The following is an 18776-nucleotide window of genomic DNA, read 5'->3' on the forward strand; positions in this document are numbered from 1 at the left end:
GTGGGGAGACAAATTCTGGATTTGCTACGTGATGCTCCAGAAACTCCGTTTCCCCTTTGACTGTCGGGTTTCCTAATCCAGAAAGTTGGAAGACCTCCAGGCCCCTCGGAGAGAGAGAAAGAAATGTCACCCAGGACTCCGAAGGGACAAAGAGGGCAGAGAAAAGAGGGCGGGAGGGAGTGGACACAGGAACAGGGGACGGAAGGTCTGTCAGGGACCCAAGGCAGGGGCGGCTCAGAAGAAGCGGTTTGGGGAAAGATACTGAAAAAGTGAAAAGCGAAACTGCGGCTCTTGTGGGCTGCACAGATTTGTGAGTTTGGGGTGCGCTTGCGCAGGCCCGATAGTTTTGGGGTAACTGCGGCGGGAATGAACGGAGAGCCCAACCAGCGCGAGGAGGGAGAGGGGCCTCGGGCAGGGGCGCAGGCTGAGCAGGGGGAGCCCCGCCCACCAGAGCTCCCCGCCGCCTCCGCGCCCCGAAACCGCCAGGGGGCGCGCGCTGCCAGGCAGGGGCGGAGCTGCTTTAAATCGCGGCGCCCCGCGCTTGCAGGGTTCAGTCCCCAGCCCGCGAGCAGCCGTTGCTTCTCTCCTCTGACCCCAGCGCCAGCTCCGACCGGGACACGGACCGGCCCCAGAGCCCCTGCAGCAGCACAGCCAGCAGGAGTCCCCGCGAATTCTCGCTCGGCTCGGGCCCCGCCACCACCAACAGCCCCGGGTGCGCACCTGTGAACTCTCTGCCTCCTGCACCTGCCACCTGAGCGCCCAGCGACCATGGCCAACGCCGGGCTGCAGCTGCTGGGCTTCATCCTGGGCTTCCTAGGCTGGATCGGCTCCATCGTCAGCACCGCCCTGCCCCAGTGGAAGATTTACTCCTATGCCAGCGACAACATTGTGACCGCCCAGGCCATCTACGAGGGGCTGTGGATGTCCTGCGTGTCGCAGAGCACGGGGCAGATCCAGTGCAAAGTCTTCGACTCCTTGCTCAATCTGCACAGTGAGTGCACCCTAGCCCCGCTGCCAGGCGCTGCTGATCGGCCCCCACCCCACCCCACCCACCCCACCCACCCCACCCGTTATGGAGCTCTTCTGGTGACCTGGTTATCCGTCTACAGGTGACCAAGTCTTCTGGGCACTCGCTGTGTTGTGAGGGAGAGAAGAGAACCCTGTCTCAGGCAAAGAGAGACCCAGGCCTAAGCTCCAGCTTCGCCTCTAACCCCCTGAGTGATCTTTTGCTGCCCAGCCCCCTGGTGTGGCTTCATTTTAAGTTCCTTAGAGGCTAGGTGGAGATGGGGAGCCTGAGGGTCACACTCAAACGTGAGCTGCTAAGTGTCTTCTGGACTACGATTCTGTGTAACCTCAGGATCGGTAGGGCTGGAAGAAGACCGTCCGAAAACATCACATGAGGACACATTTATAAGTGAAATCTTTTCCATGACTTTTCATTAAAAAAAATGTAAAAGCCACGTTCCTACTTATATCCCATCTCAGTTTCTTCAACTCTCATTTGAAGTTGAATCTTTTGTTTCGATTGATTTTTAAGATCCAGTCAGTGCAGGGCAAATCCTTGCAAGACTTTGAAGACTCCTTTTGAGGTTGATCCAAAGGTTGAGCTCTGAGCTCAGAGTCTTCAGAAGAGGCAGAACGTATTGCATTATTTTAGGAAGGAAAAATGTTCAGATATGTGGGCAAAGAATGAGAAGCCAGAAAGGTCCCAAGTCGGAGGGAAGAGTTCAGGCGACAGGGAGGAAAGCAGAGTTGGCTCAAGAAGGAGCAGGTGCAGGATAGGAGAGGTGGCCTCCTACTTCCCACCTTCCACGGAGGTTTCTGTGTGATTGATGCTGGCTTCCCATTTGTCTGGTTGGGAAGAATTATGGCGAGAGAAGTATTTCAAAGGATGCTGCTGAGAGGGATGACAGGATGGGTCCCGGTAGCCCTTTTAAGTAAAATGTTTTCAGTGGCTTGTTGGGAAATCTTAAATCCCTGCTTAGGTGATAAAAATTGGTGATCGCATGATCTTCACTGAGAGATCGCATTAGCTGTTGTGGACCTTGTAACTGTTACACCCCTTCACCTACTTGAGGGAAAGCTTTCTCGGCTTTTGCTTGGATAAACAAGATGGTCTGCCACTCCCAGTTGTGTGCTGAGCATGACCGGTGCTGACACTCTTCAGGCCTGGCTTTGTTCACCTCCTAGTGAGGAGCAACTTTTCCTAGAGCACGCTAAAAACCCTAAGTTCAGAGTTACCAAACCCAGTCCAGATCCGAGTGGACATCATGAACACCTGTAGTTTAGCCAGTGAGCGTGGTGGGTTTGTGTATTGTCATTTCAGCTTTTCAAGGTTACCACATCAGAACTCTTCTATATCAAAATTAACCAGTCAGTTTAGTAATTGTGTGCTGCTTATTGACTTCCTGGGATATATGTCTACTCCTAAAGTGAATAATTGGTAAATAAGTATTGGATTGCCACATGGAAAGAGAAATACATATAAGGAAACAGTGTCAGACATTTCTGCTACCACCTCATGGATCTGGCAGATAGAGCAGGTGATAGAAAGGTTTCCTTGTCAACTCTGTCCCTCTAGTCAAGTAATTCATTTCCAACATGTTTAAATTGGCTTCCTTTTAACTTTATGAAATGATCAAATTGAATATGATCGATCCATGCTGTAAATAATCAGATCTTCCCTACACGTGAGTCTATGTTGAAGAATGTTTTATTTTATTCTTCATTAATATGGTTATCCAATGTTTTAAAATTGTGGTAGAAGTCGCAATTACTCTCTGGTCTGACACATACTCATGTCAGAGACTTTTCCTTATTTGTTTAATTTTTTTTAAACTGAGAATAGATTCTGTTTTCTGCTTTGGTGAAAGCCATAATTTATCCAAGATGGAGCTATGACCTTTCTCCCAGAACCAGTTCACAGAGGCAGGAGTCTTCACTCACAGGTTCTCTGTCCTCACTGGCCAGTGACTCACTAGATGCCATTGGACAAAGCCCAGAAAATCTGTCTCTGTTTCTCCACCTGAGCAGTGATTCTCTCACCACCCACCCGTTGAAGAGCTGTGAGTGGTGACTCATGGGCTAGTTTTGATCTACTTCTATAACATCCAGAGATAAAGAGTTTTCTGTGTGTACATAAGTAGTGTGTCTCATAAAAACTTATGTTTTCTGAAATGCTTTCAATTAGAAAAAAAGGTTTGGCTGTAGGTTTCTGGATATTGTATCTTATTGCCTTTGCGAGTAGAGCCATCTTAGTATCCTAATAACTAAAAACAGACATTTATCAAGGTTTAAGCACCAGACACATTAAAATTTCTTATTTCTTTCCCTTATCTGGTGTCAGTTGTAAAAAATATGTGACCTTTGTAAAAGTACATAAAGGTATACAGTATCCTTAAACTATATAGAATACACTGTATACATTACAAGAGATGAGATACAGGATGGCTTCTTTTAGGTAGTTCTTGCCAAACAGTTTATGAAAATACAACTAAGAAATTTCCTGGAGAAACAAATGTTCCATTGTGTAATTTGGTTTTACAAGGGCTGAGACAATTCCCATCCCATCCCATTCCATGGGATGCTTGTTGACACAAATGCCTCTTACAGCTGAAAACTGGAATATACAAAGAAAAGTGCCACATATTTCAGTAGATGTTTCCTGATTAACCCATACATCTTGAATATTTTGATAGAATTCTGAAACTTTTGGGCAGTGAGTGCCTGTTTCATGTGCTTAGTTAATTGGTTCTTTTTGCTTGACTTTAATAGCTAGAGCTGTTGAAAGACTGGGCTGTCACGAGTGGCTGCAAGTTGGGAGGTAACCAAGCAGAGAATAAGTAAGCATTTTGCAGAAATGTTGTTGGGAAGATCCAAGCACCAGACAAATGGGAGGTTAGGCTAGACTCTCTTTAAGTCTCATCTACATCTGAGATTCTGTAATTTGTTTATAAGCTACTCTAGCCTGTTGAACTTGCTCAGCATGAACCCGCATGTGTGTAGGTGTGCTTAATGAATATTGGTTGTCATGAGGTTTCCCAGTACCTCACCATGATGTCAGGCTCAACCAGAGAAGCGAAATCACTGACTTGAGCAATCTCTGAAGCATAGGCAGAGAGGAAATCACCCACTTATGCTTCCTCAGACTGCTGTAGACCTGTGAAACCGAGGGCATTCAAAGGGCTATAGGTGTTCAGATCTTTCAAGAATTACTTACTTGTGACTCTTGGAATAATGGAGGGTAAAACAAAAATCCAGGCTTATGATTAAAAGTTCTAAATTTTCACCCCAAGTTTGCACTAAGTACCCTTATGTATAATGGTGATTCATGTGACCTTCTGGGCTCCAGAAGTCTCCCCACTTATGAAGCAGCAGAGTAGGAAGAACACAGAGATTAATCCAAATTCTATTCATCCATTCCACAAACATGAACCTAGCCCTTTTCCCATTCCTAGGGAAGATGATTTCTAGGTTCCTTCCACTAGCAGCATTCTTTGTTACTAACTTCAGTGATTGAATAGGGCAAAGCCAGTGGTTTATCTAGGATTTCCTTGACTGGAGTGAGGAGTAAACACTGAGAGATGATACAGAAGCATAAACTGAATCATGAGCCAAGGAAGAAAGGAACAAAAAGTTAGCAAACTTCTCAGGATATTCTAACAAGGGCTGAGTTCTTCCTCACACTGGGACAGTTCAGTTATTGTCTGTGCTCATGTTTTGAAGTCACACCTAGTGGTTTCCAGCTCTTGTACTGATAAAATGGAAATACTAACAATGAGGACTCTTGTGAACCTTGGAATGTCAGTAAAAGTAAAAGACTTTGGAAGTGAAAACTCCATCGGAGAATAGTTCTGTGATGCTGTGTGATGAGCTCATTTCGTTGCAAAGGAAAAAAGAATATTTTTGTCTTAGTCACTTGCATATTAGTAACTACTGGTACAAAGAAGGACTATGTGAGGGAGGGTAGAGCTATGCTTGAAATCCATTTTGTTTATGATACACAGTATGTAGGGTAAGAATGCAGTAATATATATTATGGTTAGAAAGTATCATAAACTATGTCGAGTATTTACAGCAAATTCTGCTGCTTGTGCAGCAAGTCTTTAAAGCTTTAGGGGGAAAAATCCACATACTTGTCTATGCTTGTCTGTCTACACTTAGTGTTGATTAACAGAATTGTAGTAGACCAGTACTGTCCAACTCACTTCTTGTCTTATGAGTAGAGATCTTTGTAAGTATTTTTTTTAATTATACTTTCAAGTTGAAAGTGGCGAGGACTCCTTAGGGGGTCTCTAAGCCTAAGATTATCAGTCTGGCTAAGTATAATTAAAAGACTGCCTTCTCTGTTTACTGCTGAATAATGACAAGAAACAATAGTGCAACTTTGTGAATGTTTGCTAACCAGATTGTCTGGAGATGACTTTGATTAATTATCATAGTATTAGTAAAGTATCTGAAAATTTAAGAAAGGATTATGTTTCCACGGGATCCAATGCACTCAGACCAGTTCAAAGTTAATATCAGAAAGCTCTGTTCTATCTCTGTGGTCCAAAGTGCTATTCCGTAGCTTTCAAACATCTCTCTTAACTTCTCTATTTTACCCCTTGCCATTCCACTAGGAAAAAAAGAAAGTTTACCTTGAAAGCTCGTCATGAACGTAAGTTTAAAATTAAATCGAATTAAGCAAAAACTACAGATTTTTTCCTTTCTGCATGAGTTTCTAGCTTTTAATGATCTAAATAAAGTCTAGCTTTATGTGGGAAGATTTTAGTATCCCCAGCCTCTCTAGGGAGGTGTTTTTCACTATTTCAAAAATTAAGCTAAACAGAAGAGTATTTTTACATGTCACATTATTACAGTTTTTGAAGGATAAAGACTTTGTTCTAATTTAAATTCACTGACCACAAACTGAATAATTCATCCACTGGATTTGGCAAGTACAATGTGTTAGTGCTTTGCATGGAAATCTGAATGATGGTCTGACTCCAAGCCTCAAGGAGCTCACAACTTCATAGTTTGATTTGTGACTTACAGAGACTCGCACGAGACCTTAATTTGGAAGAATTCAGGCAGCTCCCGCTGAAAACTGTGCAATTTAGATCTGATCGGCACATAAATCCCTCATAACGTGAAGCACAATAGTTGCTTACTGTGACTTCTAACCTGTCATTACCTCAGCCTGGCCAGTGAGTTTTCACGTTGTTAGACTTCTCGGCCCCTTTGCTCATGCACGCGTATATTATTTCTCACAGAATCTTGCAGCTCAGAATGTATCCTGATGCCTTCTGTGAAATGAGGTAGAGATTTGTATTTGATGCCAATCTAATATTGTAAAACACAAGGAAACTTCACCCGTCCACAGCTACCAGGATGTCAGTGGAAAATATTGGTTGGCAGAACCACATTTTAAAAATACATAAACCTGTTGATCACTGTGGTTTCTATGATCCCTAAGTTTTCTTTTGTCCATTTCTCCATTACTTTTTTCCCTATTAGACAAATAGCACATTGTTCTACAAGGAAACAAAACAGGGTAGGGTCCTTAGCAAGCAGTGAATAGAACGCCTGTGGCCTCCTCCTCCTCCTTAGAAATTTAGCAAAATAAATGGTAAAATAGATGTGACATGGATCAAAAGCATTTCTGTAAGTTAAAGGGGAAAACTTGACAGATTACAATTGTGAACATCGGGTCGCTCTAGATGCAGATGGAGCTGGAGTGGTGTGTACATGCTTCTTCCTTGCCTGGGAGCGGAGGTTTGATGCAAGCCTGACTCATGAGACTGAAGCCTAGGAGACTGTTTGTGTAGGATCCTCAGGGCTACTTGCTCCATTGTGCTAGAGGAGTGGGCTGCTGTTTGCACATGATGAGCCGATCAGTGTGATTATGAGACAAGCTAGGTACAGCACAGGGCCCCGTAACTTAAATGCAGTGAAAAATTGGACAGAGAACAGAGAAAGCAACCAAAGTAAGTAATAAAGGGTTAGAAAGCTGGATATTTATGATATAATGAAGTGGAGGTGACCGTGAGAGGTGAGAGGCTATGTATATTTGAAAGGCTACCATAGCAGGAGTATCTTCCAGTTGTATGATCTCTCTGTGGAGGATAAAAGCCTATCACCCCTACCTTACCACCCTCCCGTGCATTGTTATTACATTTCAAGTAGATAACAGCTGGGCATAGTGGTGTATTCCTGTAATTCCAACACTCAGGAGGCTGAGGTAGGAGGATCGCCACAAGTTCGAGGCCAGCTTGGGCTACAGAGTGAGCATTCAAGGCCAGTTTGAGACAGCGAGACCCTGTCTCAACAAAACAAAAAAGACACCAAAATCCTTACCCTCACGTACTAAGGTCTGCAAAATATATGCCTTCTGCTTAAAGCTCATTTCACATCCAACAACTTGATTTCCATTAGGGTGTCCAGCCCTCTCCGTTTGCCCAGGAATGAGAACTTCTTAAGGTGCAGGATTTTTATTTTTAAAACAAGGACAGGGCTGGTTAAACTGGCACCAAGTTCACCCTCTCCTCCTCACATGTGGACAGACTTTGTCCTTTCATCCCTTTCCTCCCATAGTTTTCTCCTGAGTGGAGTCCTAGGACCAAATCTGTAATCTGTTTTATAGATAAGAATTTAGTTTTCTTTAATTTTTATTTTTGGCTAAGTAATGATTGTCTTGCAAAACCTGCTGCTACATCAAAGAGAAGTGTACACTTCGCTCTGCAGTCCTAGGCACTTTACTCTTCTTACCACAATATGGCTGTGGTTTCAAGCACAACATTTTGTAATAATCTTTTAAGCAACTTCAGTTCCCAGTAAATCTGTACTCGGGGCTGGGGATTTAGCTCGGTGGTGCTGCTGCCTGCCTCAAAAGCAGAAAGTCCTGAGTTTGATCGCCAGTACCCCCCCCAAAAAAAAACCACTGTAAATCTGTGCTCCATGGAGTATGCATTTTGGCCCTGTAGTTGCCCTGTCACCCTGGAATCTGTAATCTTGAGTTGGTGTATTTGGATGGGTGTGCGCATACGCTCAAACATTAGGAGCAAGTGGATGTGTCATGGGAGGCAAAGAGCTACTTGGTTTGTTTTTTTTTCAGACTAGGGATTGGGCTCAGCATCTTTTCACTGAGCTATATCCCCAGCCCTTTACTTATTTTTGATTTTGAGACAGAATCTTGCTAAATTGCCAAGTTGCCAAGGCTGGGCTCAACCTGTGATTCTCCTGCCTCAGCTCCCTAGAGTACTGGTATTGCAAGTGTGTGCCACCATGCCTAGCTTGTTTTATTTTTAATTTTATTTATTTATTTATTATTTATTGGTACCAGGGATCGAACTTGGGTCCTTGCTCTTGCGAGGCAGGCGGCAGAATCACTGAGCTAAATCCCCAGCCCTTGTTTTATTTTTTAATGAAATCAAATAAAAGTTTATTTGGGGGCCGGGGATTTAGCTCAGTGGTTCTGCTGCCTGCCTCAAAAGCGAAAGGTCCCAAGTTCGATCCCTGGTACCAAAAAAAAAAGTTTATTTTGGCTTTTAAAACATCATCCAAATACTATAAAATATAATTTTTGAAGCTTCTTAGGAAGAGATTATTGTGACTTTATAATAGGTTTCTGAGGACAAAGATAGAAGTATCAACACAGTAAAATTTAATGATGCTTTAGAAATATTTAACTTTTATATGATTGGTATGTTAAATTCTCTACCCTGAAGATGCTGAGCCTGAGTATAAATTAGTGGGACAGAAAAACCTTTGCTTCATCTCAGCCACTTTTGAAGACCAGAAAGGGGTCAACTGTTCTAAGTCCCTGGTGATACGTTATCATTCATATTTTATACAACAAAAACATGATCCCAAAGAATACTAGGTAGCTTACTCAAAGATCTCCTAGTTTGTTACAATGTGAATAGTATTTAGGTGTGCAAAGATATTTGTCATGTACTAATTCTGGCCATGCGATAGTGATCTTCAGCTGGAGAAAATAAATCTAGAATTAAATAAAATCTTGCAGTCAGTATAGTTCATAGCTTACATTTTTTTCAAGTTGGCATTTGTATGCCACAGTGATAATGTTAACCTTGTATTGTTTTAAGAAACTAGTGTACTATCTCATACTTGATGATATCAATTTGATCATAATTTAGTTCACCTAAGACAATAGGAAATTTAAAAATCAGTGAAATACAGAGAAATACCACATCAAATTATTTTGTCTGCTATTTTACAACATGGCAGTTTAATTTTAAAAAGTGGTGGCACTTTGAATGTGAACGTACATCTTCGAAGGTAACTTCTCAAAATTATTTTGTTTTAAGAGAATAGGTTCCATATCCTTCCTACAGCACCAGTAACAAATAGGACTTATCCAGCTAGAATGATCTGTAAAATTTCATTCATATTCCATAATCACATGCTTGTCTGAAGTTTAATGATTGTACTGTAAAGCTGGTGACTAATACTGAACTTGCACTGTAAGACCTTTTAATTACAAGTGGTGGACATCAGAGAACAATATGTATGCTTGCTATGTCAGAATTAAAATACTCTATTAGTAAGAATTAAATATTTAAGATTTAAGCTAAACGTACTCAACTAAATCATTGCTTATTTTTTCAGTTGATTTTGAATTTAATTTTTAAAGGAAAAATAGGGGGTGTGGAGGGGCCCTTTGTCCACCATTTAGGCCGGGTTCTCGTTTTTCTGAAGATAATACTGTGACTGCTGTCAGTGGAAATGTCCTTAGAACAGAAGCCTACTGACTCCTAGCTCGGTTTTCTCTTTTACACACAACGTTGAACTTGATCTTCTGCCCTTTTTTTCTTGTTGGTCTACACACGAATTTTTTCTTACACGATCTAAAATATGTCTCGCCAGGCACTTTACAAGCAACCCGCGCCTTGATGATAATCGGCATCTTGCTGGGACTGATCGCAATCTTTGTGTCCACCATCGGGATGAAGTGTATGAAGTGCTTGGAAGATGACGAGGTGCAGAAGATGCGGATGGCTGTCATTGGGGGCGTGATATTTCTTCTTGCAGGTAAGAGAGATTTGCTCCCTGTCTCCCCACATCTCCCTAATGTAATTTGAAACCTAGTATCCAGTTTCCTTGGGTTATGCTGGATTCATCACACTTGAAATCATTTCAGTCCCTTTCTAATCTGTAGATGTGAACCCTGTTTCATGTTCTCAATAAGAACCAAATGAAAACTTGACATTTGTCTGTGCATGGCAGGTGTGTTGTTTGTTAGAACTGGTCTTCTGAGGGGAAGGGAGAGGTTTGCTATGTAGTCAACCCTCTGGGACAATGTTATATAATTCAAAAAGTGCCTATGGTGTCTCCATAGGTATTACATGGAGAACATGAGGAGTACTGAGAGAAAACATGAATATTGTGGAATCATACAAGACTGTGAAAGATGGATGAATAGGGTTATTTGAGAAAAATGAGGATAACTGTCCAAGTGGGTGGATCTAATTCCATAATAAATTGGAGAGAGAAAAAGCCAGTTGGAGTGCAGGTGGGATGCTGATATCCTAGGAAGTTTAATTAGATTAGTTAAGAAAGAAAACAATTCAGAAACACCTTGGAACAAAATCTTGATAAAACATGAAGTTATATTTTCCACAGAAAATAAATACATATTTGATGCTTTATTCAATTGTTGACAGATTCATTAGGTTAAATGTCTTTGAGAAAATGAAAGGTAGAAGATAGAAAATACCACTTCAAAGCTTTATAATAAGGCTTATTTTAAATAAAATAAATAATATATTGCAAAATATACTATACATATATATCGAAGACATTTATTGTAAATGGCTATATCTCTACATATCAATGTACAGTATATAGATCTAGCAACAGACTGCTACATATACTACATATAATTTGTAAATATATAGTAATCTGTTTTTTTTTTTTTAAAAGCCAACAGTGATATAAATTTGCTACAATGAGAGTAGAATTGGACCTTCTTTTTTATTGTTCATGTTGATAGAAGACCTGTAAGGACTTTAGCTCCACCTTAACATGAAGATTTAACATGTGGAAGGGAAGTGTGGGAGAGTTGGTGAAAGATGTGGTTGAAGTGACCAGTCGTTCAGTTTTTCTGATACAAACTAGCTCTTGTATGGAAAGCATGAATGGTGCATTATATCCAACAGTGTAATCTTACATCAAAGGCTGTTAATATCCTGGCTGCATAGCACCCTTGCTCTGCTACCTCCTGTGACACCCACAGAGGATAGAACCACTCCCATCCAGGCTCAGGGACTTCCTGTGGAGTGCAGGCTGCAAGTTCCAGAGCTTGAGCATGGCCTATTTGAGCAGCAACACACACACACACACACACACACACACACAACACACAAACACACACCTCTGAGCTCCTCTCCCTGTCAGATCAGCAGTCGCATTAGATTCTGATAGGCTTGCAAAGCCTGCTGTGAACTGTACACACAAGGGATCTGGGTTGCTTATTCCTTATGAGAATCTAATGCCTGATGACCCAAGGTGGAGTTGAGGTGGTGATACTAGCACTGGGGAGGAGCTGCAAATACAGATGTACAGCACAGAGATTTGAGTGCACAGAGACTATAATAAATCAGTTGCTTACAGACATATCAAAACCTTGTCAGTGAGTAGCAAGTGACAATTAAGTTGCACCTGGTGGCCAACTTTATAGTGGCAAATGACATGATCTACTCCAATTATTTACCACCTCTGTCTGCACTTCTTTCCCATTGTACACACTTCTTTCAGTCACAGCTTTGGTAACCCCACAAGCTAACTGTAGACAAATGGGATTGCTTTCTGTTAAGTATTGGGGAAATTAGACACGATCACTTTTTATTTTTTTTGGCGGGGGAAGAGGATTAGCATGAAAATGAATCAACTCATATTGGTTAATTCTTAAAATTACATGAAAAGAAGATTTTATCTTCTTTTAAATCTATTGTTAATCAACAGATAAGTGTGCATGTATTTATCATATACAACATGATGTTTTAGAGTATATAGCCTTTGTAGAATGAATAAGTTAAGCCAATTACAATGTGTTTGACTTCACATTTATGTGATAACACTTTTATATCCATTCTCTTAAAAGTTTTCAAAAATATATCCAGCATTTTGTATGATAAATATCTTGAATTCATTCCTTCTATCTTACTGAAATTTTGTATATTTTGACTAATATCTCCTTTAGATAATAAAATTGGAGGTATTTTATATTTCTTAAAAATGATCACATGGGTAATTTTTACCAAGTGACTTCTCCGGTGTCACTGAATATAAAATGTTCTAGGAAAATGAGCTTGTGTTTTATACTTTGATCTGATGTTCCACCCTCGCCAAATCGTACCAATGCCAAGTGTTACCTTGGCCAGAGGGGCAGTGGGAATTTGGGTATTCTACCTATTCGGAGACAGGTCTTGTTTGTCTGCTCTCCAGCTGCTTGTTTTGCATTTGACCCATCAGAAATACAAATTTTGATTTTGGTCAGTAATGTAGAAGAATTTTCACATTAGCTTTTGTAAGCAACTCTATACTAATAATAAAAAGAGTTTTATCAAGTATACCAAACTACAATACAACTCTACATTTGAAGGAGACCTTGAACAAGGTGAAACTACTGAATTAATTTCAAAAGACCATTATTTGTGCCAGTAACACTGAATTAAAGGTAAATAAGGTATCATAAGTAGTACAAACTATGCCTAACTCCATTCTAATATTTTTTATATCTCAACAGAACACTGGGCTCAATCATACCTAAATCAAATCTGTTGTCCCTACTACTGAAATAAAATTGTCAGCACTTTTGATGAGATTTCATTCTTAATAAATATATTCATGTTTAACAGGTTGTATTTTTCTGCCCAGTGTTCTGTGGCAATTCACAATCTTTTGTTCTGAATTTCTGTAGGTCTGGCTATTTTAGTCGCCACAGCATGGTATGGCAATAGAATTGTTCAAGAATTTTACAACCCTATGACCCCCGTCAATGCCAGGTAATGCTATTCAGGCATAAAATGGTTTATTCTCTGAGAAAATACCTCTTGTGTTCAGCAAAGTCTTGCTAGTGCCATAGTTTCTCAGATTTGCTTTCAAGAACCGTATGGAATTTTATGTCAAACGTGCATACAATTTAAATGACCTGTGACTCATGTGAAAATGAGTTTGATAATTGCTGTAATAGCCTATATTGATGACAAAATGCACTTCAAAGTAAAGTTCTAAGCTGTCTACTTCCCAACTCTGTGCTGTATCATTTTTCTTTTTCCCTTAAATATGAACAAACATGTTAATAAATTTGAAATTTTCTTTTTGAAGTGCATTCTGATGACTCCAGCACCTCGTTATTTATAATAATGCATTTTATGGCTGATTGAAAAAGAATAGCTCTCATATAATGGTTGACAGACAATACTTCACCCTCAACAGTTAAATTCACATGTACAACTATAATGCACATTTACTAGGGTATTGAGATACCACTCTAAAATTTTATGTTCCATCACAGCTATAAAATTAACTTTACAGAGGTCATCCTCCTTAATATTACAAGTCATGCGAGTTAAAGAGCTGATTCTTGGCTCTCATGTAACAGCACTCTTTGATCAGGGCCTGTGCTTCTTGTCTCACTGCCGTCACATCTTTAAAGCTTAATAACTGCATTCAGAGTCAAGATGCTAAAATGTAATTATTGTTTGTCAGTGCTGGGATGAATGAAAAATCTCAGTCTTTGCAGAGATAAGATGAGCTTCTTTTTAGTCACCCATGTATAAAAGAACATAGGCCATGGCGATTTTTGTTGGAGCTCATCCCAGAAGACTTACAGTGCTGGAGGTCAGTAGGCCAAAATTCTACCAACATGTGTATGAAAGCAATTTATAAATCTCTGAGCCTGATGCACTTATTATTTACAGTAACAGATGATCCTGAAAGCAGTCCAGGGAGGTAGAGGGGATTATCGTGATTTGAAAGAAAACACTGTGGGTGAGAGGGAAGTTGCTACCCAGAACTGCAGGTGTTGAGAGTGTGCATCAAGATACAAACCCAGGCCTTCTAGATCCAGCCTTTCATTCTGCATATTTTCCACAATCAGCCACAGATACCTCACTACAAATGTGGCATATTACTTTTTCTTGCATCCGCTTGATGCAAAATGTGGATGGGATGCTCAAGAATCCTTTTTATAAAAAAATAAATTTTTGCTTTTGGTTACTATAGAGACCAGGAATCAAGAAAACTCTCCTGGTAGTCTCCATCACATGGTGAAGTTTGCTTGTAGAGTTTGATTGTTACTTGATAGCATGACTTGATAAGCTTCACCCTGGGAACTATTGTTCATCCCCACTTCTAAAATATGTAAATGTGCTTCACAAGCCTGTATTGCACAGAAAAGTCTTGGGAAATAATTGTGCAATTAAGCTGATATTGCATGTCACATTGCAAATGGTCAATAATTACAATTTAAATATTCTTGTGTACATGTGCTTACAAACCATAAACTACCCTCCCGAGGGATTATGGGTGGAGGCACCCTTTTCAGTGGGAAAAACCTTCATAATACTATGTGAATGTAGATTTCCTTTCTCAATTATATCTTAAAAATTGTCAGTCATTGCCTAATGAATGCGTTGTCTTCCCCTTTCAGGTATGAGTTTGGTCAGGCTCTCTTCACTGGTTGGGCTGCTGCCTCTCTCTGCCTCCTGGGAGGTGCCCTACTTTGCTGTTGCTGTCCCCAAAAAGCAACCTCTTACCCAACACCAAGGCCTTATCCAAAAACAGCACCTTCCACTGGGAAAGACTATGTGTGATAGAGGCGGAAGGAGATCATCCTTTTGGAAAAAACAGAAAATGAACTTTGAAACATCATCATTGACCTGAGAGCGTAGACATTTGACTTGTAATCTGGACTGCGGTATTACAAAAGAAACCATATTTTTATAAATACCAATTGCTAGAAGTAGCCTAGTCTTATTTTCCCTTCTTTCCTCAGTACAAGAGGGAAGCCCTTTCCATTTGTATCACTGCTTCCCCCTGAGTAATCATACTCAAATGGGAGGAAAGGATGCTCCTTGAATATGTATAGATGTGTATATATGCAGGTTTTTCTATAATAATTTAGTAAAAAATATCTTATTCTCATTATGTTGGTATCAGCATACTTAAAATATCTCTAAAATAGAAAATATATATCTAAATTCCTTTTGGTTAAGAAGTTTATTGGTATATTTTTCTTTCTTCTCTCTCTACACATATACAATAGATCAAATATCATTCAATTCCCTTCTAAGATTTCACTGTCTTTGTCATAAGACCAAAATTTTTTTACCAAGTAGTCATTCTTTCTGTTCTTCATGTGTAACCTTTTTGTATGCTTATTTTATTATTTTATTTTCTGCCATAATCTCATAGCACTTGCCTGTTCATGAGGTCCTTATTTTTATTTCTGACTCCTGAGTCTGATAATGCATGACATAGCCTACATTTTAAGACCAAAAGCCAGTAAGAATGTCTTAAAAACTCAGTGTGATGAGAGAACATCTTTCTTCATGACCTGATGATATTTCCCTATCAACCTTCCCACATATTCCATGTACTTTGGCCTCAAGCACTCTTATTTGCTTTGAAAATGTTTGTTTCATTGAATAGCTGTGCCACTCACCTGCATATTATGACACAGTTTTATTGACTGAACTTTTAAAGGTACTAAGTCACAGTTCCATACCCACCCCCCAACTATCTAGTTCTTTATGCCTCTTTGGCTACATTTTTTTTCTTATATATAAGTGTCATATAGTTTACCTTGCCCCAGCGAGGTGTGGTCTGTTTATCTAAACAAAGTGCTAGACTTGCTGGAGTGACAATCTGGTGACAAATATTCTCTCAGTAGCTGTGATTGAGTCACTTAATCTTTCTACCTCTTTTCCCTTCTGTTGAATTGAGATAATTAGGCTTAACCAGCTAGTAGAAGTAATGTGAGTGTTAATTAGTTGATATGACTCTCATTCCTTTAATACGAACTATACCTAAGTAGTGTTTTTCTTTGCTCAGTTGGCAGTTTTGAAGTCACAGAATAAAACCTAAACACATGACTTCACATTGTCCAGTATCTTTGTTATTCAGAGGCCCATTGCCTTTCTGGTAGCTATGCCTAGCGTGCTGTCAGCACTGGGTTCCATTTTCATAACTCCTCCTCCTCTCCCAGTCTGCAGAAGAAGCTATTTCATTTGAGCAAGATGATGTAATAAAAAGGGTGTTGGCTTCGGTGTCTAGAGTGTTGAATTTGAGTCCTGGTGCTATCAATTATTCTGAGGTTGGGCAAGATACTTGGTTGCCCTAGATATAGTTTCATCTGTGAAAAAAATAATTGTAATCCCAGACCTGCCTGTGTCACAGGGATGTTATCAGGATTGAGAGAGATAGGTGGGATATGTGCCCATGTGGCTTTATAAAGTAAAATATGCTATAGTAGGGGAAGGAATTAAGGAAATTAAGTGTTTGACTTTTCACATAACTGATAAAAGATTAGATTTTAAAATGGAGTTTCTTGTATTAACCAGCTTCCCAAGAGGGGAGATACTAAAGTGAAATTCAACTCACTAAATGAAAGGGATTGTGAGGAAGTTCCAATTTCTTCCATCGGTATGGACTGATGTTTTTGCATCTAAGTACATGTAATGGTGTAAGTAAAGGCCTAAGTGTTGGCAGAGCTGATAATGTGGGAGAGCTTTTGTACTACATCCTGTGAGGGGCTAAAAGGTGCTACTTGTTAAGTGTTACCTTCAGAATTGTTGCTTTTAGGTGTTACCCAACACTTCTGGGATGATTGGAGGATGGTACTTCATGGCAAAACCACAAGGGCAAAACTATGCAAAAGGCTGTGTGTTGAAGATTTGGAGCAGGTTATCTTTACTGTGTCTTCCAAGCCTAACAGTATGCTTCTAGAAGTTACCATTCAAAGAGCCTTTTCCACATTATAGATCCTGATGACGGATAAGTATAAATGTATGTGGATAAACTCCATACTAATCTGTAGTCAAAAATGATGCAACAGAATTTTTATGCCAAAAATGTATCCAGTTTTGATATTTATATAGCCTACTACCGTGCCTTGAAGTGAATAAACCAATAGATATGGGGGAGAGGGGAAATAGAAATTTGTATAAAGCATTACTCTTTTTCAATAAAAAAATTTTGTAGTAAAAGAATCCACGGTTTGTTTCTTCCCCACTTATTTCAAGAGTGTTACGCTTGCAAGAGTTGTTTGAGATAAATCTGATTCACCGTGCTCCTGAGAAAAAGTTGGGATGCCTCTGGACCCTAAATGTCTATCAAATATTTCCATGCCCCACTCAATAGACTGAGGTCCCCTCTCTCTCTCAGACTGAGCTCCTTTCCAGGCGGGTCAGAAAGAAATACTAGGAAATATTGAAGTATTTTGTAATCCATGGAGCGGGTCTACATAACATTGAATGAACAAAGAGTAAAAGTCGGTAGGCTAGAACTTTATGATTGTTTTTATAGTGAGTAATATCAAAACTACTCAGGAAAGCAGCTGATGAAAACTATTTACTCATTTTCTTAATATAGCAGTAACAGATGGCAGCTTTACTGTGGACTCCGAGGCGCTGTATGATGGGGAGGGAGCCAGACCACTGCCTTTAAATTAAACACATACAGCAGAATCCAGTGCATATCTGCAAAATTTTGGTGTCTACTGGTGAAGTTCAGGCCCACAAAACTTAAGGGCATAAAATTTCTAGGTGTTCCTAAAAAGAGCTGGAGGGGAAGCCGGACTGTGAATCACACCAAGCAGACACCCTGTGTGAGCTCACCTGCATCTGAGTAGCCTTATTCTGCAGACCCTGCCACTGTTCTTCCCTCTATTTAGTGCTTTCTATCCACATTCAGGGAAAACTCTACCCCCGGTCCACATTTTTAAGCCTGTGAATCCTACCACTATTTGGTGGATGTTTCCTCTTTTCCTTTAATTTTTTTTCTTTGCATGTAGGTCACTTGAACAATTTGTGCTTTGTCTTCCTCCTCACTCTACATATTCCCCATTTACCCTGAGAGTGGCCTAAAATGTCTCATTTACGGATCTGTGGAAACGGATAGAACTCATGGCTCTTCCGGGGTGATGAGGATTCAGCTTGTTGAGTCTGAAACAGGCAGAAACCTCCTCATGCTGAGCCTCTGCAGATCTCATGGCATCTTGAATACTTGACTTCCATTGGTAGATTTTTCTAAAATAGCCAATATTGGCCATTGGAAATGAGATATGAATTCTTTAAATTAATATCTGGTGGATATTGGTACAAGCACTGTGGAAATAAGTATGGAGGTTCCTCAAAAACTAAAACTAGAGGTTCCATTTAACCCAATTATTCCCCTTCTTGGTATCTTCCCAAAAGAATTAAAAGCATCACACCACAGTGATATATGCACACCCATGTTTATAGCAGCACAATTTATAATAGCTAAATCTTGGAAACCCAGCCGATATGCCCATCAACAGATGAATGGATAAAGAAAACGTGGTATTTATATACACTGGAGTACTACTCTGCCATAAAGAAGGCAGAGACATTTTTAGGTAAATTTAAGTGAAATAAATTTAAGTGAAATAAATCAGACACACAAATTTAAATATCACATTGTTTCTCTTGCGTGAGAAACTCACAGGATAAATAAGAAGCAAAATGGAGGATAGATATTGGGAAGCAGGACAAACTTGTTCAAATAAGGGGAACAAAGTAGGGGAA

General features: G+C 40.0%; 1 protein-coding gene across 1 annotated transcript; it reads left to right on the forward strand.

Annotated features, from left to right (window-relative positions):
* The first annotated feature begins 546 nt into the window (after window positions 1–546).
* Cldn1 (claudin 1) lies at window positions 547–17219 on the forward strand. The gene is made up of 4 exons (XM_004834786.4): window positions 547–991; window positions 9871–10035; window positions 12926–13010; window positions 14660–17219. The coding sequence occupies exons 1-4, from the start codon at window positions 769–771 to the stop codon at window positions 14820–14822; spliced, it is 636 nt and encodes a 211-aa protein (XP_004834843.1). The 5' UTR covers window positions 547–768; the 3' UTR covers window positions 14823–17219.
* The last annotated feature ends 1557 nt before the right edge of the window (window positions 17220–18776 follow it).

The sequence above is a fragment of the Heterocephalus glaber genome, unplaced genomic scaffold, assembly GCF_053883595.1.
Source record: "Heterocephalus glaber isolate CG9 unplaced genomic scaffold, H.glaber_assembly_v1.0 deba00001504, whole genome shotgun sequence".
In the NCBI taxonomy this organism is placed as follows: domain Eukaryota; kingdom Metazoa; phylum Chordata; class Mammalia; order Rodentia; family Bathyergidae; genus Heterocephalus; species Heterocephalus glaber.

Coding starts and splice junctions, on each gene's coding strand:
- Cldn1 (XM_004834786.4), top strand. CDS start 769: ATGGCCAACGCCGGGCTGCAGCTGCTGGGCTTCATCCTGGGCTTCCTA. Junction 992..9,870: donor CTCCTTGCTCAATCTGCACA/GTGAGTGCACCC, acceptor ATGTCTCGCCAG/GCACTTTACAAGCAACCCGC. Junction 13,011..14,659: donor ATGACCCCCGTCAATGCCAG/GTAATGCTATTC, acceptor TTCCCCTTTCAG/GTATGAGTTTGGTCAGGCTC.